This window comes from Tyto alba, unplaced genomic scaffold (assembly GCF_018691265.1).
Source record: "Tyto alba isolate M040663 unplaced genomic scaffold, T.alba_DEE_v4.0 Super-Scaffold_2, whole genome shotgun sequence".
NCBI classification, from domain to species: Eukaryota; Metazoa; Chordata; class Aves; order Strigiformes; family Tytonidae; genus Tyto; species Tyto alba.
Genome location: NW_024881282.1, coordinates 18,492,974 through 18,516,609, shown reverse-complemented (window position 1 = coordinate 18,516,609; position 23,636 = coordinate 18,492,974). Strand labels below are relative to the sequence as shown.

General features: G+C 43.1%; 1 protein-coding gene across 1 annotated transcript in view; it reads right to left on the bottom strand.

Annotated features, from left to right (window-relative positions):
• Positions 1–23,636, bottom strand: part of LOC116961145 (E3 ubiquitin-protein ligase rnf213-alpha-like) — a 59,230-nt gene that overhangs the window by 10,346 nt on the left and 25,248 nt on the right. Inside the window, exons 29-54 of the mRNA XM_032991172.2 lie at positions 19,309–22,896; positions 18,206–18,339; positions 17,966–18,061; positions 16,533–16,648; positions 14,888–15,016; positions 14,122–14,186; positions 13,520–13,664; positions 12,114–12,255; positions 11,719–11,892; positions 10,928–11,061; positions 10,556–10,716; positions 10,082–10,285; positions 8,739–8,929; positions 7,725–7,845; positions 7,209–7,309; positions 6,481–6,654; positions 5,180–5,355; positions 5,005–5,101; positions 4,806–4,920; positions 3,985–4,168; positions 2,613–2,824; positions 1,924–2,025; positions 1,509–1,724; positions 691–772; positions 258–292; positions 65–159 (exon numbers count right to left, since the gene is read on the bottom strand). Coding sequence (XP_032847063.2) covers positions 65–159; positions 258–292; positions 691–772; positions 1,509–1,724; positions 1,924–2,025; positions 2,613–2,824; positions 3,985–4,168; positions 4,806–4,920; positions 5,005–5,101; positions 5,180–5,355; positions 6,481–6,654; positions 7,209–7,309; positions 7,725–7,845; positions 8,739–8,929; positions 10,082–10,285; positions 10,556–10,716; positions 10,928–11,061; positions 11,719–11,892; positions 12,114–12,255; positions 13,520–13,664; positions 14,122–14,186; positions 14,888–15,016; positions 16,533–16,648; positions 17,966–18,061; positions 18,206–18,339; positions 19,309–22,896 — 6,989 coding nt within the window. The remainder of the gene's footprint in view (positions 1–64; positions 160–257; positions 293–690; positions 773–1,508; positions 1,725–1,923; positions 2,026–2,612; positions 2,825–3,984; positions 4,169–4,805; positions 4,921–5,004; positions 5,102–5,179; positions 5,356–6,480; positions 6,655–7,208; positions 7,310–7,724; positions 7,846–8,738; positions 8,930–10,081; positions 10,286–10,555; positions 10,717–10,927; positions 11,062–11,718; positions 11,893–12,113; positions 12,256–13,519; positions 13,665–14,121; positions 14,187–14,887; positions 15,017–16,532; positions 16,649–17,965; positions 18,062–18,205; positions 18,340–19,308; positions 22,897–23,636) is intronic.

Here is a 23,636-nt window from a genome sequence, read left to right as displayed (position 1 = left end):
AGGGTCAAGTGGCCACTGCTCTGTTCATCTCTCTCGTGCTGTAGGGCAGGGAGCATCAACTTACATTTCCTTTCTCACAAAACCTCTCTCAGGTTTGTGATTAATTCCTCCAACTTTGGCACCACAGACACATTGTCTGACTTCTCCAGGACGCCCACACTGTAGGTAAAGAAAGGACAGCAGCATAAGACATAGGGCAGAAAACCTAACAGTGGACAGAAGACCCTCCACATCACAAGAAGCCAAAAGACACTTACATCGGTGACAATCCAGTATGATCCACACTGACAAGCTGTGTATGAAGGAGAATTAGATTAATCAGTTGATTATCTCCCAATTACAAAATCCTCCATGATGCAAGCACAGCCAGAAATTCACTGGGAGGGAAACCGCCCAGGTTCTTCTCAAGTAAGACCTTCTTCCTATCTATTGGGATCTGGTCTAACAACATGGTTAAGAGTTTTCCATAAAAAGACCTGGAGTTGCTGTAGTCAAAAGGAGATTGATAAAGTACTCAACAGAAGCACAGAGGTAGCTTTAAGGCCACCCTTCCCTCCATCCACTTGTTCCTCCTTTCCCTCCATCCCCTATCCAGCCTGTCTCAGGGCACATTTGTAGCAAGTTGCCTGTGTCTGCCATCCATATACGAGCAGCTGGACTGGACTGAGGTAAAACTGCCCCAACACTTACTCCAAGGTGTATCATATTGACCAATTTTCCAGTTCTTCTGATCAAAAAGCAGGTCTTCATGCATGGTGGGAAGGTAGGATTCCTTAGAAAGGAAACACAGGTGTAAAGAAGGTTTTGAGGAATTGTGTAACCATTTTCCTAGTTTGCTTCTCATCTACTGGAGAAATAACAGTTCCAGAGATTAGCATAGTAGGTGCAAATGGGTACATGAAAAACCTTGACTGAGGTATAGACCAAGGTACAGCTGGGGGTACATTGGGGATGGCTGGCTTACAAGAACAGTGATGCCCAAGTTAGCGTCTTCACACTTCTTTGATATCTGCCTACCAAGCTGAGGATTCAGAGGGAAAGAGCAGGATTTGAACACTGCTGTTGTCTTCACAGCCAAGAGATGGGCAATTGCTTTCTGCACTCCTCAAACAGCAGGAACAATTTATGCATCGTTAGATGCAAAAGGGGCCCTAATCCAGTAAAAAGTTTATCTTTGCCTGACAGCTGGCGTATTCGTGGTCAGAATGGGGAAGTTTGGGCTAGGATTTGAGTCACATAAGTGCAGTCAACAACTAATATTTTGCAGCCAGTAGGCTGTGTCCCCCACTTTCAATACAGATAGTGATGGACAGTCTCAGTTTTCCTCAGTGGACTGTCCAGAAGAGAGCAGAAGAACTAGAAGGCTCCATATGGTGTTTACAACAACCCAGAAAGCTGCAAACTGACTCAAACCAAATCTGGCTGTAAGATGACAGAGCTTGTATGAAAGCAAGACCCACCCTGACAGTGTTATCATGAAGTATCTGTATCCCCACATCTTGACTTACCTTCATCAGATGAGGCTTAAAACAGATATTTCTGAAAAGTTGGGTGAGGGGACTTTGGGATAGGGCCAGAGTAAATGCAGTGTGAAATACCACCTCCATCAAGACCCTGTTTTTGTGGCTGCACAGAGCATCGACGATCTTCTTCATCTTGTTTTCCAGAGGCTCTTGTGGGAACAATGGTGTTTGGAGGATATTTTCCATTTGTTTTATGACAGGCTAGAAAAGAAATTGAAGAAACTAGATGGACTCTAAGGAAACCCATTAGGCATCTTTTGATGAGACGTCCACTGGTAGGTTTCAAAAGTCATGTTTTATATAAATGTGATGATCCTTTTGTCTCCAACTCAGGAGGAAATACCTATAACTTTCTACAAACACCCCATAGAAATCTCTAAGAGACACGATGGATACTCACCATTAGTCTCTGGACTTCCTGGGGATCTTTGTTTTTTATTTGATTTTCTGCTCTGTCCAGCACCGGAAACATCAGTGTTATATTTGACCAGGCACTCATATGCTGTGAAACACAGATGTAAATTATGTTATCATAATGAAGATACCACCAGCATGTAGAAGGCTATCTCAAACCCACCGAATCATTCAGACGGACCCCTTACAAATGATCATGTTATTTTTGTGTTGTGAATATCACAAACTGGTTTTGCATCTTTTAAAATTTGTATTTGTATCACAGTGGCAAGTTTTGAGTGCCGTAGAGATATGGGGTCTGAAATCTGTTCTGCCTGAATTTTACTGTGCAATTGTTTAATTTCTGCAATCTTCCAAATATATGAATAGGTTCTTCCATGGGAACAGTCACACATGAAGCAGGCATGAAGGAGAGATGAATCGTTCTCTAAAGGAGCTTATATCTCTCCCCAGACTGGAAGAAAACCCCCAAGAAGAAATTTTTCATTACTTAAGTTAGGTTTTTCCTATCCCATCAGCTCTGATAAAACACACAAGATGTATTTCACAAGGCAGGGCTCAAGGTAGCCAGCTGGACGCCCTCAGAGCTGGCTGCAAAGAAAAGCCTAAGTGCATCTGTGTGCTTGGGTGGCACAACTTCAGTGATCTGTAGGTGAGCTTTTGGAAAACACTCACCTGTGAAATTTCCACCCCTTTGGGTAAAATCCATTCTTCTGCCCGAAGGATCTTCTGCATTGGGATAAACCCATAGTTGTTACAGAGAATTCTAATGAGGAATATTTGAAGCCATGGTGTCTGTGCATTTTCCACCAGCTTCTTCATTGCATTCACCAGGTCTTGCTCCTCTTGCTTGTTCCCACCAGGAGATGGTACGTTTGGATCTGCAGCTACCAGTGAGATTTCTCATTAGGCCCACTCTCATGCAGTCATATATCATAGATCCTTTTGCAAACACACCACCTGCTTAGGCTGCAGCAACACTTTTCCCCCAAGAGTAGAAATATGGCCCGCAACCATAGTATCTTGGGCTTCTTAATACCTACAGCATGCAGACAAGCAGAATACTAGGCAGTGAACATGGGGACTCAATGGCACGCTGTTTTCTCATATTTGGTCATTATAGGATCTTGGTCAGGTAATCTTCTCTAGTATCTATCTTAGGTCATAGAGGAAAGCTCTCAAAGGCCGTCGAGAAAGTAGAGAGCAATCTTATGGCTTCGTTCTAGGTAGCTGACAGAAGTGGGAATCTTCTGGCCTATTTTATATCTTGGATCCCCTGTATCTCTGTTGATGATGTGGTCTGAGATAAGATTATGTCCATCTCTTCACTCGGACTTGGACACTCTTCAAAGCTGACAAAGGTGTAAGGAAGTGACTCAATGGAGTTTAAAGTGCAGTACATCCGCTTCTAAACCAAGAGACTCCCACATGTTCAGTGTGAACTCCATTGACTCTGCCTGTCATTCTCAACAGACTAACGGGAGAACAGAGTCCCAGCACATGCACTTACCTGTAGAGACTCAAGTGATTATCTTGATACACTGCTGCACACTGTCCTTTAAGTATGGTGCAATATTTATTCAGGGGAAATGCTAATATTCAGGTAAGTTTCTTTTAACTCTGAACAAAAACTGAGAAAATACTCCAGAAAAATGAAAATGCTTTCAGAGGAAATCAACAAGTTCTAGGAAAGGTATGCATTTTGGGTGCAACATACACATCTTTACACAAAATTTATCTACTTTAGCCCCATTCAGTTTCAATATTGCCAAAAAAATAGTTTTATAGTGTCAGAATAAAAGGGTTAAAAAATTATCTAGATTTGAAAGAAATAAATTAGCCCTTCTGATCCTTAATCATCTCTTGAAAATTCATCTGTTAAAGCCCTTAAATTTATACAAAACTTCATCTTTTTTTTTTCTTTTTTTCCTATGTTTCATTTTTTTTCAGAAGAAATCTCCTATACTAGTGAATGATAGGTTTGTTCTAAACCTGCTTATGAGAAAACACAAATCTCATGCTCTCTGTAGCTATCAGAAGGACTCACCGCAGAGCACCTGTCTGCCAAGCACAGTGGCCACATGGCTGATGGAGAACCGGAGACGGGCTATGAACTGGAGGGTGTCAATTTTTGAGGCCTTGCACGAGCAGAAAGCAGAAAGGTCTGCAGTAGAGAGGCACCTTTCAGCAATCTGGTTGACATCATCTTGAGAAGAAGGATACATAGAATCCTGCTCAACAGAAAGAGAGAGGGAAAGTTAAGAGTCCAAAGCTGTCAGGTTCTGGATAGTCCCTTCTTCTTTCCTTAGCCTTTTCACCAGGTGCAGAGCTCATTTCTGCTGTGATACTGTACCCTGTGCATCTCAAGTCCCCAGAAATGACCTGCTTTGCAAGTGGAATATTCTTCATCACCTTTGAGGGTAGTCCCAACTCTGCTTCTCTGGCAGGAGAGGACTGTCTCCTTTCTTGATTCACTTGACGGAGAATCACATGTTGAACAGATGTGCTTGTGCATTTCTGTACTGCACCAGTTCAAAGTGGAGCAGAGACTGGGGCAGTTCTGCTCAGAGTATCAGCTGTGCTCAAGGGAGTCTCTTGTGTCTTATGAATCAGGCTATGGGCACCCCTGGACTCCAGGAGCTCCATCTCCAAAATTCAGATGGCACATTGGACCTTATTAACTCAGGCCTGGATTATTCCAGACTGCGCTTAGGCGCATAACCAAGAGAGGTCAGCAGCCTGTTCCAGGCAGCCTCAGGACCCAGTGTGGGGAAAGAGAGAAGAGTGTGATCTGCAAAGGGCAGGAGAGGAAATGATGTTTAGTTTGAGTATGGATTCCAGGAACAGCTTAAAGATATTTGCACTTACCTCCAAACAATGCACCACCATGAAGTAGAAATGGTTCCAGTTCCTTTTGTTGAAGCTTGTCTTTTCCTCCATCTCAGACAGGTATTTTTCCAGGTGAACTTTTATGTTGTTAAACCTATGACAAAAAAAGACATAATATGTGAGCATCCATGTAGCCTGTGTGGCTCAGTGATCACATTAGAAGCTAGCTCATGCTAACCCATGTCTCAGGAGCAGTTTCAAGAGGGAGGACTTGAATGTTGGACTGGTGTCTATGCACTCTTCAAATGGTGACAGCTCACTTCTTGACTTGCACACTAAAAATAAAGGATGACATTCATTATTTTGCTTCAGTACAAGATCAAGGCACAGTCCCAGTGAAGTCAGGCTCTTACCCCTTTTTACTGCCTGATGCTCAGGGCTGGATGGCTTGCAGGCCACAATTTGGATCAGTCGAGTGATAACCTCTGGGGATGGTGTGCCTCTCTCTCCCAAGACAGAGGTGGTAACAAACTCCACAAAGAAGGAGTTACATTTCCTCCTGAACTTGTTGTGACATGCAACAGCTTCCCTTTATGAAGGAATAAAATAAAGATCTACTGTCAAAACCCAACAAAGCAAAGAAACAACTATTTACTGCTTCTCTGAATGTGACCAGGAGGCCAGGTACACCTAGACTGTGGAGAAGAAATACACTTTTTAAATAGAGAGGGAAATTAACCCCCAGAAAACCCACTACAGCATTTTTACTGGAATACTTTGGACAAACTTTCTTCTTCCTTGTTACTCTCCCTCTCTCCTATCTCCACTCAAGATAACTAGAGAACAAAGACAAATGGATTCTCATGTAGTATGGAGACCTCAATAGGCTGCCTGTTGACATGGAGGTAAAAGGGCTGGAACTGATCCCAGACTGCTTCACATGAATCCTTTCACTACCAAGGGTTTGCTACACGTGACAGTTCCATGGAGCTCACTTGTTTATGACATTTGTGTAGCCTCTGGTCTGGCAACTATTCCACTATTTTATACAAAGTGATAGAGATTGAAACAACAAAACTAGTTATTTTACTAATGTCGTGGTTTGAGCCTGATCAGCAACCAACCCCCGCAGCTGGTCACCCTCCCTTCCCCCTCCCTACCTGGGAATGGGGGAGGGGATTGGCGGGGTGAAGGGAGACTCACAGGCTGAGATAAGAACAGTTTAATAATGGCAATAAAATGAAAACAATAACGATGATGGGGGGAAAACAAAAAGAAATATCTAAACAGGCAATGTACAGCGTAATTGCTCACCACCCACTAACCAATATCCAGCCCGTTCCCGGCCAGCGACCCCGAGATACCAAGATCCCACAATCGCAATCCCGGAAGCGAGAGAGCTCCTTCCCAGCCACCCCTCCTCTATATAGTGAGCATGACGTTCCATGATATGGAATATTTCACTGGCCAGTTTGGGTCAGGTGCTCGGTCCGTGCTCCGTCCCTGCTCCCTGTGCCCTTGCTCACGGGCAGGACATGGGGAGTCGGAGAGTCCTTGAAGTCTCAGCAGCAGCTGAAAACATCAGTGTGCTATCAGCATTCTTCTCATTCCAAACCCAATGCTAAAGCCAAAACACAGCACTCATCTAGTCCCTGAAAAGGAATATTAACTCTATTTCAGCCCAAACCAGGACAACTAGTTAGTTACATGATACCTTGTGGCCACTGTAGCTGTGGGTATGTAATTCTCTGGGAAGTTATCCTTGCAGATCTTACACTGCTTGCTTCTCCATTCACGGATGCACTGTGAGCAGAAAATGTGGCCACAGGGCAGCTCTGCTGGGTCAGTGATCTCCAGTAGACAGCTCTTGCAGTCCTTCACACCCTTCCTGAAAGATGCCACCAAAGGAAGACACAACTCAGGGCTGATTTTACACTGGTGCCACACTTGATGGTGGGCATGACCAACTTTTTCCCTGGGCATGAAAACTGAATGGTCATTTTTAACTAGTCTGACTGGTGAGGAGAGAATAAAGGCAACATCTGCTAGTTTAATAAGGGGGTGGCTCCACCAAGCACCATCCCACCTAAGAGATGTGGCCTGCCCTTATAAGCGTGGCTGGATGAGGGGGATGGGCCTCATTCACAGTCTCACCAGGCCTGTGAGTACCTACATCAATTACACCACATTCAGTTCCAGGGCTGTCGCTGTCACCAGGCAGGCACAGCACTGCATGGGAAAGACTTTGCTCCATGGTCTTCTGAGGTTGGGCATTTCATGCCCTGGCATTAGGAGTCTCCAGAAGCAATCCTTTGGCCTGAGGAGATTCATCCCCATTGACTAGTGACAATATTCCCCACCCCTTACAAAAAAACAGTTTTGATGTAAAATGTCCCCAGAAAAGGCTTTTTTTTTTTTTTTTTTTTTTTGGCTTGGACTTACACAAGGTACACAGTGTCAGCATTTTGGTTGCATTTCTTGAGCACTTTTATCACCAAATCAAAAGTTTCTGCTGGCTCAAAGTTTTGTGTTTCAGTCAGGCGCTGTAGGAAAGAAAGGATGGTGAAAATTCAATGCAAATATCTTCTTGGCATACAAAAGAGGAACAATGTGGGATGTCAGCACCACAAAACTACATAATAAAACACCAAAATCAAACAGACCCACCAATATCTTTCCTCATGTAATGCCAGGGATAATTGACCTGAAATACATCTTAAACTTTTAAGGAAACCCTCCTTTAAATAAAATTCTGATTTTGAGGGACTTTCATGATGATTCTGAAATCTCAGTGTTTTTTGCATTGGATGGTGTTTCCAACTTCTTCCCACTTTCTTCCCATTTCTACCCTCCCTCAAGCTGGAATCAGAGGAATTCACAGAAGATAAGTCTCTTTCCAAACTCTGCTGATCTCCAAGGCTATAAATTGTCTACACAAGCACTACGCTGAACACATACGTTCCAGACGAAGATGAACTGCTTCACAAGAAGTCTCAGAAGCTTCTCATCTATTTGTGTCTCATTGTGCAGCAGGTGGTCAAAGAACATGTAGACGATGTTGGTGCAGGTCCACTGGTGTCTGGAAAACACACACACATAGATGTTGAACAAAGCTTCAAGATTTGCCAAAGAAAGCCACAGGTGTCCTACTCTACTGCTGGAGATGGTGCAGTTTTAAGTGGGAGCCTGGCCTACAGACCTGTGAGTTCCCTTCCAACCAAGATTTCTATGACAGGTCACAGGTACTCTGAGATGATTTGAGGACACAAGAACTCCTGGGATAGATTTAGATGACTAGACTAAGCAAGGAGAGAAAAACATGGCATGGTCCTATCTACCTCACTTGTTTAAGTGTCCCTCAAACCAAACTGAGTTATTAAATTGTTACTGGGTTTTGTCCATGGAGATACCTACTCTACTACAGCAAGCATCCTGGGAATGATCAATCATGCAGTCAGACGTGCAGGAAAACAGGTCTTATTGTCAAGGAATGATGGGTGTGTGACCATAATCAATATGCATAGTTCTTGACACAGCTTTTTGGAGTGATTTTGCCAATGATTTTATGATAATCAGACAACATAATGAAGAAATGATTAAGAAGGAGCCAACAGTTTCAGGGATCAAGGTTCTCAAGATAATTACTACAGGTTCACAAGGAAAGTAGGGATTAAGCTCACAGTGTAGACACCTAGGTCATGGAATAGTTGAGATAAGGCCCTATATATTTGTCTCAAGTCTTTCAATTAATTGAAATGCTGGATTGGGAACTCCAAGGAAAAAGGGTAGGCTATGAGCAATCCTTCCTCACAGACTGTTTTTTTAAGTTTCAAGCATTTTAGTTTTCAAATCTTTTGGTGAGATTTAGCAGAATCTTTTGGCAAACACATGCCAAAAATTTGAAGGAAACTGTTTTGGCTTGTCTGTTATTTGAAATACAAAGATAGGGCTGTTGAAAAAGGTTGGACTTACAATACACTCCTCAGGAGTTCCTTTTTCTTCTGGTAAAGATGAATCTGGTAATTATCCATACTGATCCACTCCATCCAGGGCCTAATGGACTTGACCCTTTTAAGCCATTCTGTACAGGCCTCAAATGACAGAAGATTATCTGTGGGCTGCACCTTCTTCAGGAGAATGTTCAACGTGTCAAGAGTGATAAACTGAAATTATATTAAAAAAAGTGAGAAGGAAAAAAAAGCTTTTATAGCTGACCTAGTCCCATGAAAATAAACTTTGGAGGTTATAATGGGGAATTCTCTGAAAACTTTAGCTTGGTGCACACAGCAACAAATAACACAGCAGGAATTTATTAGGTAGGGAAGTGAGAACAGCACAGAAACCATAATTGTACCATAGTGGAACTCTGTGTTGCACTTGTGTCTTGAATACTGTTTGACTACTTGAACCAGATCACTGGTTTTCCACTACAGGAAAACTTTCAGCTCTAAGCTTCTAAACTTGTTGCCTTCAGTCCCCTGGACGTTCAAGAGGGAGGAATAGGTATCTCCAAAGAACAGTTCTTCCATTTCACAGAGAGATGTTTAAGATTGTTGAATGAATTGTTCTTTGGAAAGACTTAATTATTTAGGTGGGATCCAATTGTCCTATTGTAGATCTCTGCTGTCAGCTGAAATGCCTTTAAATGTCTGAGACATCTCTACAGAGCTGGCAGATGGGGCACAGAACCTACAGGAGACTCATGTCCTAATGCAGCAGGACGCGGAGGCCAAACAGCATCTGAAATGTCAGTAGATATCTACTTGTGGGCAACTGAACTGTACCGCTCCCTTCAGTCATGAGTCACTCATGTTTTTACCAGCAATCACAGGAGATTAGATGACCACTGCAAATGTAGACACATCCCTGTAGACATGTAAGCAATGGTGTCTGGATCCAGTTTCAGACCCCATCACAGAAGTTAAACACTATGACTGTCATCTATAAGGTCTGAATGTCTAAGAAGTGATGAATATCATACCCAGAATAACACAAGGAAAAGGATGTGGAAAATTATTCTACACAGTGTAGACTAAATTATACAAATTTTGAAGACCAAAAGGTATAAATGAAATTTAAAAATGGTTAGAGGAGGATGAAGGACAGGTCCTTTGCTAGGGAATGAGCTGGATATGACCACTAGCTCAAAAACTCCCTAAGACTTACTGGAAGCTAGAAGATACTTCCAAGGAAAGATCTCCTGAAGTCTTGACTCTTTTCTTACATACTTTCACTGAGTATTTGCTAGTGACCATTGTTAGAAACAGGCTGTGCCACTTTGCTCTGTGAAACACCAGCTGTTCACTTTTGCTCACCATTTCTGGCGGGTCCTTCTCATACATTTTTTTCAGCTCGCTTGTTACAGTCTCATCACTTTTCACCAAGTCAACAAAGAGTTGATACTCCTCTCGTAGGTAGAAATATTCCATATGAAGCCAAATGGGGGAAAAGCTTATCTCCTCCTGCCCCACAGAAGAGCAGAGCTGTTCCGCATTGACTAGGAGAGCTTTTGACAGAATCTGCAGATAAAATAAAAGGTATTATGTCTCTAAAGAAACAGCAAAGGACTAAGGATGGCATGCAGCATTGCTGAAGCAGTCCAGTAAAGCTTCTCCATCAAAAAAACTTTTCTTAAGGTGTAATTAAGAGTGAGCACCAGCAGTTGTTGGGAAGTGTGCAGAACACGAGAAGCCATTTTTTTTCCCCAGTTCTTGGAACCTTAGATATCTGTGGCCCTGTGACTCAAGCCAGTGCCATTTAAAACTTGTACTCCACTAAACCCCATTTACCTCATAGACAGAAAGATCTTGCCCAGGAAAAGTCATTCTTAGAAAGTCATTGGTGTAACACTGCATCATCTCTGGATTACTGCTACCTGGCATCAACACATTCTTGATCACCAGTGCTTGGAACAGTTTGGCTGGTTCCTTCATAGGCACTTTTGGATGTCCTAGAGGAAAGGACAGAGATGTCAGGTAACCAGAAAACAGAAGTTGATAGGAAAACAGGAGTGCAAAACAGATGTTCTAGGTCATTATGGTTTTATGGGGAACAGAACTGCTGTGGTAGTTCCTACCACAGCCTTGGGCTATTGCGGGAAATTCTGGAGATCAGGTTCCTTGGGTTAAAGAACAATACCTGTGTCAAAAGGCTGATGTTACCTTTCATATTATAGACTCTCTCCCATAGTTCTTCCAGATAGGCCTTCAAAACCCAACTGAATGGGAACTGGCAAAACACAGATGTGTTGGGGTCTTCAGTCATTGACAACACGGAAATCTTAGTATCTTGATTCCTTAAATAGCACAGAATGAATCAATCACATAATATGCTCTATGTGTACTGAAGCATCACAGAAAAATTTCTGTGTCACTGGTATATGCTTAAGAGGTTAAAAAGCACACAAAGACATTTTGTAAAAAACTCAGCAACAGTGAAAACAAGGCAGGAGCAGAAAAAGTTCCTGCCACTGGGAGATGAAGTCTCAAAAAGACTGCAGCAGAGGAAAGGCAACTGAGTCAGACAACGTCTGCCTTGTCTCTGACCACAGCTGCTGTTCAGAGTAAGCTGAATGATCAGTTAAAATGTGATAGTTGGACACTAAATGCATTTTTGTGCTGGGAGGAGATTCATCTGCTCTGACCTTAGGGAACTCAAATTCAGGTTTCTAAATTCTGGACCTATTGTTTCTGACTTCACCCTGTGTTAATCATTATCCAAGGAACTGGTATTCCTTGCTAATGTTCCTGAATTGCTGAAGGTTTAAGAGAACTGTAAGGTTCTGATTCCAATGTCATGACACAAAGGACTTATCATGGATAAGTTATGAGCTGTGTGAGCTCATCTTAAATTCAGATTTGTTTTACCATTTCTTTCTGCAGAGGGTTGCATTATGAAAGCACATTTTTATTCTCCTAATGTACATCCTCTACTTTTCCACCAAGTCTCTTACTTGCTGGTATATTTAATTCTCAAGAATGATTCTTCTTTGAACATCTGAAGCCACAGTTCTGAGAGTGGAGATGGCGGAGAGAGATGATCCAGGTTGTTGTTTGCATCCACCACTGCGAGAATTTGAGCAAACAGATTGGCCACAATGTCTTCTAAATGCATCCAAAGCGCATGCCTAGAAGCAATAACATGGCCTGTCAAGTGTCTTCCTCGTTCCTGATCAATCCTCTATTCATCAGAAACTCACATCTATTGCTGTATACCAGATATCAATGTCCCTCCTGGTTGTCATATTTGAGTGCCATTAAGTATTGTGCTTCACACACCACAGCTCTTTTAATGCTCTCGGAAACAGACCTGTTAGAAATTTGGGAAGGGCTGCATAGATAAAAGTACCTGAATGAAGTGTCTTCAAGGATGAACTCACTGGACACAGCTCTGCGGAAAACCCACTCCCTTGGCTTAAGGCTTATTTTTTCACGTTCTTGTAGGAGGTGGCAAATTCTCCTTTTCAGCACACTCATAAAATGACTAGAAACTAATAATAAAACAGGGTTTATTACAACATTTGAACTAAAGGATTTTCCATACAAAGCTTTCAGTCAAAGTAAAGCCAGTCATAGAAAGTGGCTTGTATAAAAGTTCTTGGTTTTCTTCCACAATAAAATCTAGGGCCCTTTATATTCTACCCTAGTCTCTTCTCTTTCCTCTTTATTTCTAGTGAGTTGATTTTGGGGGCAACATTTGGTAAAGACATGCCATCTTTGATGGAGGAGAGAAAATCTACTTCTCTCTCTCTCTCAGTCTTTTAAAAATAATTGTGTGAATTATGTTCTTTGTTATATAAATACTCTGATATTCATACTGATATGGATAAATGTTTAGTATTGTATGTCACAACAATAGTCACAGTGCTGCAGAAGGGTTGACGTCCTGTTCTTATCTTTATGACACTAATATCAATATAAAATAAAAGTGATGGGTTTGTTTCTGTTTCAGTACTAATATAACCACAAGCAAAATTAATCCTGCATTGTGCTGAGGAATGAAGATGTCACTATGCAATCACAAGAAAACATCTTTTCCTGAGGGACATTTTCTTATAGTCAAATCTTAGTACAGAATAAATTCTGGTTTTGCCATATGACTAGGACTTTCCAGACCCACCACATCTTTGAAGTGGTTACATGTCTCCTTTTTCAGTCATTAACAAATATCCTAGGCACCTGACAGGAAACAATTGTTCAAAGAAGAGTAAGTCATGCACCACAGTGAAAAAGTCTTTCCATGTGCAGGAAATAATAATTTCAAAATGCGCCTACAAGGATGCTTTTGGTGCTTGATTTCTGATGTTATCGGACCCCTTCTATTCTGCTGAAGCCAGTTTTTCCATTTTGCTGAAGCCACCTCCACAAATAATTTGTATCAATTCTATATAGAAATTGGTTGGGTGACTTTGGACTCCAATATAGTCATAGGGATTTAAAGTGATCTCTTCCTTAGATTTTTCTACCAAGGAGTCCATCAAAATTCATGCAAAAAGCTGGATGTTTCAGTATAGACCCTGAGAACACAAAACATGGGGTGCATGGAGAGCAGAAGAGGCCCTGCACAAATCTAGTCCTCTTTCCTTTGGGACCTCACCCCATGCTGGCCTAGATAGACACTGGGACAGATCATTAAACCACTCATTTCATTCCTCCTGTTCCATGGTTTGCAATGTGCAAGATGCAGCCATGCGTAAATAAAAAAAAAAAAAAACAAAACAAAACAACCCACTGTGGGCCTTGGTTGGTACTCACATGAGGTTCTGCTATGATCCTGGAAAAGCAAGTTGTGAATGATTATGATTCTCTCAGTGGCACGCCAACTGTTGTCTGTCTTGTCTTCCAGCTGGATCACAGCTTTCTGGATGCTCTGTTTGATCATAGAGTCTATGCTGAGGAGCTGTGAATGGAAAAGATTGGAGGTCAGTATATTGCCTAACACTCCATTGCATTTGTTCTGTCAATTCCTACTTGACTTAACACAATGGACTCCCAGGTATATGTCTACTTCATCATCCCATCCCTAGTAAATCAATCTCAACATTGCAGAGAAGTCCTAAAAATGCTGGGAAGGGAGGGAAAAGTGGGGAAAGAGATTTCATGCTTTTTCAAAGTTTACAAAAGGCTTAAATGTGTCTACTCTGGCCTTGTGCCAATCTGTCATATGGTGGTGACCATTTCACTCTCACTGTGTGACTCACAAAGACTTGCAACTGCCTTTTCTTCTGGCAAATGTACTATCTGAACCAGGGACCAGCTTAACTAGATCCCTAAATGCCTATGAAATCTATTGTTTCCTAAACCAGTTCCTGTGTAACGTCAGTCAGCTGAAATAAATAAAAATAAATAAATCATACATTTTCTTCTGGAAAAAGAGTGGACTTGGATGGATCTTCAAGAGCAGCAGATTCCTCTGGAGAACCTGAAATCACAACCACTCATAAGACTCCTTTGTAAAAAATGTAGAAACCTGAAAAATAGATACCTCTGTCCAAAGGAAGTATCTGGAACCTCTTAACAATCAACAAAGGGTTGCAAAGCTGTCAATCTCAGAAATTTCAACCCGGGCTTTGACTCCTCTGGGGAGAATTATTGCTCAGTAACCAGATCTCAGTTTTGGTTGGCAACCCATAGGAAATGTGGGTGTGTCAGGACAGAAAGTGGAGTTCCTCCCCAACTGCTCCTGCCTCCCCTTGTCCATACATCCTGAAAACAATAGCAGGGATGTATTGAATTGGCTTTGAACTCACCAGATCAGGAATATTTAGTAGTTTTATTTGGGTAAGGTGGGTAGAAACACTTGCTGGGAATCAGAGTGAATAATTGTGTGTCTACTGTATGCTGAATGCCACAGCAGTACAACCAATTTACTATTCTAAGTGAAGAACTAGCTTAGGTACCCTGCTACCCTACAGTCACAGCTTGCAGACCAGGAGGAAAAAAGATGCATTACTGTGAGGACTTCAGAAACAGCAAGTACAGTGAGTCCTGCTGACACCCAGAGCCACTGTCTCCATGGACCACTTGATCTAGCTTTACTTAAAGCTGTAGATGAAGCAAATGGGACACAGAGGAAGGGACAGAGCTGTTCAGGTAGTGGGTGAAAAGCAAGTGGCTGGTTACCTGTTGGGAGATGCTCCTGGAAAGTGGTCATGAAAATCTCAGCAATAGTCATTTTGGCAAGCTGACCTAGATTGGCTGAAAAGTTGTCTGGAGGCATCAGATCATCCAAGTGGATCGACATCCATTCACCTGGGGAGGCAGTAAGCATGACAAAATAGTAGTACCAGACATAACTGCTGTGAACAGTTGACCTGCAGAAAAATCAATAAACTTTGGCTGCCCTGACCTACCAACAGCCTGGATAATAAGATACTGAGATGGAAGATTTACCACCTCCTGTTTCTTTTTGCTCTGAGAGAGGATGCGCTTCTCCATCTTCATAGTGCTAATGTCCACAAATACCCTAACTGTTGTTCTCATGCATTAAGTAGGGAAGAGAATGATCCTATAACCCAAAAGGTGTTTGACCACCTTCAACGTAAATAAGTTTTTTTCATGTTTGAATGGAATTTCTTGTATTTCAGTTTGTGCTCACTGCCTCTTTTCCTGTCATGGGATACTACTGAAGTGTCTGGCTCCATCTTCTTTATGCCCTCCCATCATGCATGTATACACAGTGGTAAGATGCCACAAGCCTTCTCTTCTCCAGGCTGAACCGTCTCAGTTCACTCAGACTCTCCTCATATGAAAGATGCTCCAGTCCCTTAATCATCATTGTGGCCCTTCACTGGGCTTGCTCCAGTATATCCATATCTCTTTTATATTGGGAAGCAGAGAAATGGACACAGTAGTCCAGGTATGGCCTCACCAGTGGTTAGTAGAGGGGAAGGATCACCTTTCTTGACCTGCTGGCAGCACTATGCCTAATGAAGGCTATTTTGGCCTTCTTTGCCACAAGAACACATTGCTAATGCATGTTAAGCTTGATGTCCACCAGGACTACCAGGTCCTTTTCTGCAAAGTCACTTTTCAGCTGGTCAGCACCTAGCCTGTACTGGTGCCTGGGGTTATCCCTCAACAGATGCAAGATTTTGTACTTCCCTCTGTTGAACTTCATGAGGTTCCTGTCAGCCAATTTGTCCCGCCTGTTCAGGTCCCTTTGGATGGTAGTATGACACTCTGGTGTACCAGCCACTCCTTCTGGATTTGTATCATCACCAAATTTACTGAAGGTACACTCTGTCTCATCATCCAGGTCATTAATGATGTTAAACTGTACTGGCCCCAGTATTGATCCTTGAGGTAACACCACTAGTGACTATCCTCCAGCTGGACTTTGTACTGTTGAGCAAAACCTCCTAAGTGCAGCAGTTCATCTGCTTGTCAGTCCAACTCACTGTCCATTTACCTAGTCCATACTTCATTAGTCTGTCAGTGAGGATGTTATGGGAGACAGTGTCAAAAGACTTACAAAAGTCAAGATAAACATCATCTACCATTCTCTTCTCATCCACCAAGCTAGTCATCTCATCATAGAAGGCTATCAGGTTGGTCAGACTTGATTTTCCATTCATAAATTCATGCTTACTTACTGCTTTTCATGTGTTTGGAAAAGGTTTCCAGGATTATTTGCTGCACCATCGCTCCAGGGATCAGACTGAGGCTATCAGGTCTGTAGTTCCATGGATCCTGCTTCTTTCCCTTGCACAACCACTCCTTCCCCTCCCACTCTCTTCCTGGTCCAAAATAGCGATTTCAACCTTACCACTGTCAAATGCCAGGTAGCTGCAACCTCCTAAAACTCGTGGGACTTGAGTGGCCAGCACAACATGTGATGGGCCCGTGGCTGTTGATTTCCTTCTCTCATCTGTGATACAGTACCTAGATTCAAGACAGAGAAGCTAAGAAGTCCATTCCCTCTGTCAGTTGGGCAGAGAGTCTTCCAAAGCCACCCCTTGCCTTTCCAGGGTTCAGGCAGAGCTTTTGGAAAGACCAACAGCTTGAGGTGTGGCTGTGCTGTAGCGGTGGAAAGGGAAGAGAGAAGCTCAGCTCAGCCCACCGCCTGCTCTAGCAAGACCAAGAGCCAAGATGGTGCTGGCTGCTTCAAGACTCATGACCATATATCTCCCATACACCCTCTACAAGCAGTGATTCAGCCACAGGCCTCAGTAAGGTCTTTCATGACAGATTTCACCGCCTGCTGAATACCGAATCTTTATTTTAATCTGGTTTTGGTGTGTTATATGTATGAGTCTCTGCCCAATCATATGTTCTTTCTGGCAATCATGGGAATAACATTAGCAATATCTGCCACAAACATAGAGACGAATTAGACAACAAAAAACACAACACAGACCAATCCAGGACTTGCGGGAAATCAGGCCAAAGCCAAGCACAGCTCTCCTAGAAGTAGGACCAGAAAAGTTCAAGTCCCTCTCTAGAAAAGCACAAATCCACCCAGAACAAAGCATTTCAGGAGACAAAATGCACATTAGCTGAGATGATGAAGAAAGGATATGACCAGGAAATGTAGGAGAGTGAAAAAGGGGTATGAGGGATCATGATGAGAGAGGATGTATCTGGCTGGGGGGAGTATGTCACTAATGTACTTCAAGGGCTTGAGACCAACCTCATATAATGCTACTGTCCACTACTTCAGCCCTCACTGGTACCCAGAAGGGCTTAAGTCTCCTGAAACCCCGTGTCCTATCAGCCAGCCCTGAAGGGTGTCTTGGATCCTAGGATGTCTTAAAAGGCACCAGATATCAGTTCAAGTCCTTTGGTTTGATGATTAAAGGGAAAAAGTCATCTTGTGTTAGGCTCTGTTTGAAGCAGCTTGTGCTGTGTGAGTCAACTATGTTTGGAAAAAATGGTTTTAATGTAGGAAGGATGTATAAAGTATGCTCCTAGAATGAGGAAGATGATCTTTTATACAAACAAAAGCTGAGATGTTAGAGATGTTTTATCTAATATCTTAACAAACATAGGCTTGGAAATTTAAGCTACAGAACACAGGCATGGGCGCACACACATAGATATGCACATAAAGATATATGAGAACATCTACAACGACTCCACTGAACAGGTCACTAAACCCAATGTTATATCCCAGGGCTATTTGGCCACTGCATCTTCCCTTACCTTTGCACCTGACTAAAGAAATACAGAAGGAAAGCAGAAAGAATAAAGGATGTTTACTTGGCACAAGCTAGAAGTCTTTTGCTGCTCTGTGGCTCATCAAAGTGAAACTGGATGAGAAGCAATTTCTCTTCTGATGATTGTGCAAAAAAATTCCTGCAGACAATGAAATGGTCTGTTATTGCTCTATTCATAAAACCACCTCTGCTCTCCACTCTCCCTGCTCCCCCTTTCCCTCTTTCCCCCAAACCCCAATCTATAAATTTAACAAACAAAGGTGAGAAGGAAATCTCTTCTCACCTGAGTTCCTGGCGGAAAGTGTATTCAGTGTCAAACTGGCTTAGGAAGAGGCAGTGGATTCTATTTTGAAGGTTAAGTGTCTTCTTTATCTCTTCTAAGTCTCTCTCATTTAAAAGTCTTGCATGTGTAGAAACCTGCAATGAAAAGGAAATAAATTCCAGGGAAATAGTGTGTAGTTTTTTTATTACCATCTCTAATGAATGGGAAAATTGAAGTGATCCCCTTATGGACCTTTTCAAATGCTTCCTAAAGGCAAGACTCAGAAATGTGCCCTGCTTACAGGGAAGAAAGGTGGGAGCACAGTTAACAACAAGAAAAACCCTGATTCCTCATGCTACAAGAGACTTAGACTTGAGCTGCACCCTTAGGAATGACTCAGATGCTGTGAGACATTGATTTCAAAGGAATCCTGCTGGGAGATGTGCATGAACACTTCAAACCTCAAAGTGTTTGGAGCTGAAAGAGCCTTTTCCATGCAACATTATGGGCCTAGCATGATGGACCCCACATGTGACTCTACTGGGCTGACTCTTTCCAAAGGCTGTGGGCTCCCAGTACTGTAGATTCTGTCTGGGGATTCAACTACTACCCTTTTAAGTGTCTGCGCAACACAGGTTCCTGAGCTCCTGTGACAGTCACTGAAGAACTGATCAGGATGCTTTCTTTGGCATGATCTGGGATGTGCAGAATTGCCTGAACCACCTTAAGTCTTGCTGGAGGCTTGGTGAGATCCCCACAGCATCATCAGTGGTGCTTGTCATTTGTGTGCAGGCACTGAGTGGTACCCTGTTTATCTTAACCTTGAACCTCCAAAGCTTTCAGAGTTAGGAGCTGTCATTCAGAGAGCTGTCTGTCTGTTAGGAGATCCACCACATCCAGGTCAAGAGGAGAAGCAGAGCCCACCCTGACTGCAGAGGACCACAAGGCAGAATCCAGGCTCATATGTGATACAACTGATAGGGCAGGTGCCAAACAGGACATGTAGAAGCCCATCACTGTTCAACAGTGGAACTTAACCAGTGGCTTAATGGAGGTTGTGTGGCAAACTCCCTCACCTGGAAAATGAAGACCATTCTCACTGCTTTACAGTGAAGCACACGTACCTGCAAGCATAGCCCAGTGGTCCTCTCCTTCCCTGACTGCTGGTTAACTGTCTCTCTCAAAACACTAACAAGGCTGTTGTGCTTCTGCTTGTGGAAGTACAAGTCTTGGATCTGCTCAGCATCATCCAGAAGGGAGTACTTAAGGCGCAAGATGGAGTCAGGGGTTGCACACTGCAGAAGCTTCCTTTTGGCAACAGAGAGCACTGACTCTTCATAGGGCTCAAGGTCTCCAAAGGACCTGCTCTTTGTGGTCTCCAAAGCAACAGCTGCAGATGTGTCCTTGCTGAAACCAATGAAGACATCCTGTTCCTTGGGGCTGAGCTTGGTGGATGAAACATAGGGGAACTTGCTGCTGTCAATGGAGACAAACAGCTTAGCCCAGGTCTGCAGGTCCCGCTTCAGCTGTTGCTGCTGCCAGTTCAGAACAGTGTTCATGTCCAAGCAGTGCTTCTCCAGCCGGTTCAGCAGTGGGGTGGGGAACTGTGTGTAGACTATGTTCTTCTCCTCTATCACAATGAGTCTGAACTCGTCCTTCACACGGCTCTTGACTCTGTGAGTGCCAAGACCCAGGTCCACATAGTAATTTCCCCCCAGCTTATCAAAGCACTGGTTGAGTGCATCGTAAAGGCTCTCATAAAGGTTGTGTATATTTAAAAGAACAACAGGCCTGCCTGTCTCCATGCAGATCTTCACTCTGCTGACAGAACGGCACACCTGGGAATAATCTTGGTCCTGTGGAAAACCAGAGCCAAATATGATTTCACAGTTCTCAATATCTATAAGATGTGTCTTCTGGATGATGTGGAAAGCTGCATTGTTAGTTGTCAGCAGCAGGAGGTATCGAGACCGAAGTGCTGGCTGCTGTTCTCCCATATTTTCCTTCAGCAAGGTAAGTGTGTGGCTGCTTTCCAAGTCAGGGGGAAGATACACGTCATTGATGCAGTTTCGGAAGAGCTCAACAGGATTGATATCACTGGAACCTCCAAAGTTTCTCTGAATGGCCTTCATAATAATCTCCTTTTGAGAGATGCACTTCTTGTCCTGGGTGTAGGACAGTATAATTTTGATCAAGCTATAGAAATCACGGAGCCCAAAGAACTCCTTTTTTTGTGTTTTTAGCACTGTGCAGTAGAATTCTGCCAGTGAAGGGAACAAATACTCAACACTTTCAAGGTGAGGTTGTGCAGCACAGATGCCCTTTGCAGTTTTAATGAGCTCTTCTTTGCTAGGGTCAGCCCGAAATACAAGAAGACCCCTGTTCATTTTGGCAGGGTCTAGGGCCCAGTTTGAAATGCCCAGAAAGCCAACTTTTTGGTAAGATTTTGGGTTTTCATCATCAATAGATCCATCTTCAAGAAGAGGATGCAGTGTTTTCAGTGGCATCTCTGGTGAGTCTTCTGCAAGGCCAATCTCATCCAGGAGGACCACAGATGCAAACTCATCCAGATTCTTTCCCTTCTGGAACTGTGCACATTGTCGGAAAGTGGAGATGATCCCTTCTGGCTTTGAATGGGGACTGCACTGAAAAGACAACAGCTGGATCTCCTTGCATTTTCTGAACAACGGCTTTATGGACATCCTGCCCTTCATGGCATCCACAACAATGGCTTTAGACAGGGATTTTGAGCTTCCTGGTTTCCCAATCAGAAAGAGTGGAACTCGTAGGTCCATGCATAAAACTATCATGAAGATGTTTTCCCTCAGAGCATCATTGCAGGCTGTTGCCTCAGGAACAGAGAGGTTGTCAAGAAATACCTCTTGGCAAAGCTCAATTTCTTGCTGTAGCAGGGATGCAGGGACTGAAAAGCATTTTGCAACCTCCTCCAGGTAATCTTTGCGGCTCTCCAGAGATACATAATAGCACGCTCCCACTGAAAGGACCAAGGCCCTTTCTGCATGATTTAAGATTGGCTCCTGTTTCTTTTGGCGGTACTTCTCATCAATCTGAGGAAATAGCAGGTCTCTTAAATTATAAAACCAGAGCGCAACGTTCATGCAGCGCTCTATATCCCGAAGACTGGCAACTCTGCATTCATCTTTCTTCTTCCTGAGGAAATTTTGGGAGGCTGAAATGACACTGGTAAAGGTGTCTAAATTTTTAATGGACATCATATTCTTCATGGTGGACTTTACAATCTCTCTGATGTACAGGCTCTGTGTCTTTTCATTCAGCTCTCCAAAATCCCAGACAAGAGGCAATAAGCTAGGTGGAAGGGGCTTGACCCGATACACCAGTTGCCGCAAAGGAATGTGGCCCAGTTTCTCCAGTGTGTCTTCACTCCTGACTCGGTACCCCAAGCCAGCTTTTTCAAGTTTTGCTATGGTTTCCTTGGTGTGCCTTTTGTAAGGGTTGCAAGCAGTTACTACTTTTAAACGGTCAGTGAGAATCTTTTCTCCATTTACACTGCGATCACACAGCACCTCTTTGATTGCAAAAATAGCATCTGATGTGTTGGCTTCATCAAAAAAGAGTACAGTGTCCACTTTGTACCTTTCTTCATTGATGCGTGCCAGCTCAATTGCCTGCCTAACTTTATTGTGGATGGTCTTGGAGGTAGTCCCACCATGGACACGCACCACTATCATGTTTTGAATGTCCCTGCCTGCCCTTTGCAGGTTGCACATAAACTGCACAAGCTTTGTCTTCCCACAACCCGTTTCGCCCATGATGATTACAGGGATCCCACACTGGAACCGCAGGTGAATGGCAAGCATCTTCATGGTGTTGTCCAGTGTCAGCTGATATGATTCATCTGGATCTTGGGTATAGCTCACACCAAAAACTCTGCAAAGAGCCTCCAGCTGCATTGTTCTAGGCAAGTCTTCAAATTTCTTATTGAAAGGAACATGCTGGACTGTCAGAGTAAGGTATAATTGAAAATCGATAACATTTCTTTCCAAAATAGCTTGAGAATGAGCATCAATAGCATCCAAGTTATTGTTTATGTGGAAACCCAAGAATTCCATGGAGTCATTGTCTGCATGGAAGACTATATAGGGGTGGGACTCTTGTTCCCATTTTCGTCTTAGCTGGTAATGTGTCAAAATGCTGTTTTCATCATCATCATCATCACCACCATCATCATTTTCTGCACTTGGTACACTTTCATCAGAGATGTCAAGAGAGGGCACGGTAAAGTCCTTGGACATGGTGATCATGAACTTTACCACAAATGTTTTAAACCCCTGGAAATCCTTTCCGACTGCTGGGCTACAGAAAACTGATTTCTCACACTTGCTTAGCTGGAAGTTTAGGAAATGAGTGAAGTTGCTAAGCTCAGTCCAGGAAGGGTCATGTTTCCCACAGAACTCCAGTAAGAGCTTGAGGCACTCTTTCTCTGTCCCTTCAGTCCTCTTAGGGATGAAAATGAAATGGTCAAGGTCTTTCTTCCTCTTATATCTGCTGAGGTATTGGTAAGACCTCTGGAAAGCTTCACTCTTTAACTTGTCTCGGTCAAACTGCTCCTCTTTCATTTCAGAAAGATGACCATAGCTGGGGTGTTCCAGCAAGTCAAGTACCCGCATTGGTGATACACATTTCACTGCAGGAAAAAGATCCAGGAACTTTTCTTCTGTTTCACTGGACACCTAAAAGAAAGTCAATAAAGAGTGCAAAGATTACAATGACAGTTGCCCAACCTTCTGAATTTGCCTACAGTTCAAGAGGGTTTTTTTCTGCACACAAATAGGTCAGGAAGCTGGGAAGAATAATACGTAGATCAAACTTGTCCAAGCCTGCATGCATCCTCCTAGATGGATATGTACTAACATGCCCATAACCTGTAAGGTCTTGGTGGTGAGTGGATGTCCAATGAAAAGTTAGAACAGAGCAAGCATTATTATTTCCACCTACCAAATGATCTGCTAAACAGACAGGTTTCAGCACAGGGTATTCTCCATCTTCATCTGCTTTCTCTAGTTAATAAGCCACAATGGCTTTCCCTTCTAAATACTTGGCCAGACTCACCTTGCACCTGTGTCAACCTGTCAAAGGGCACACACACAGTACCCTTAGGCAAGGACCCTCACAGGTTTATAACCCATGCTATGAAGAACACCCCCTTTTCATTTGCTCTAAGATGATCTTGTTAACATTGTTTGATGCTCCTGGTTCTTGTGTTGGATGAGATGGGGGATGCTCGCTCCCCATTCACCCTCTCCAGGCCACTCAGGATGTTCTAACTCTCTATCACATCCCTAATTTCCTCCTTTAGAGTGTCCTGCCTCATTTCTCATAAAGGATACTTCTATTATTTTTTTGAACACGCGGGATGTCTATGTTACACCAGGAATTAACCAAAAAAAAAAAACCCAAACAACAAACCCTT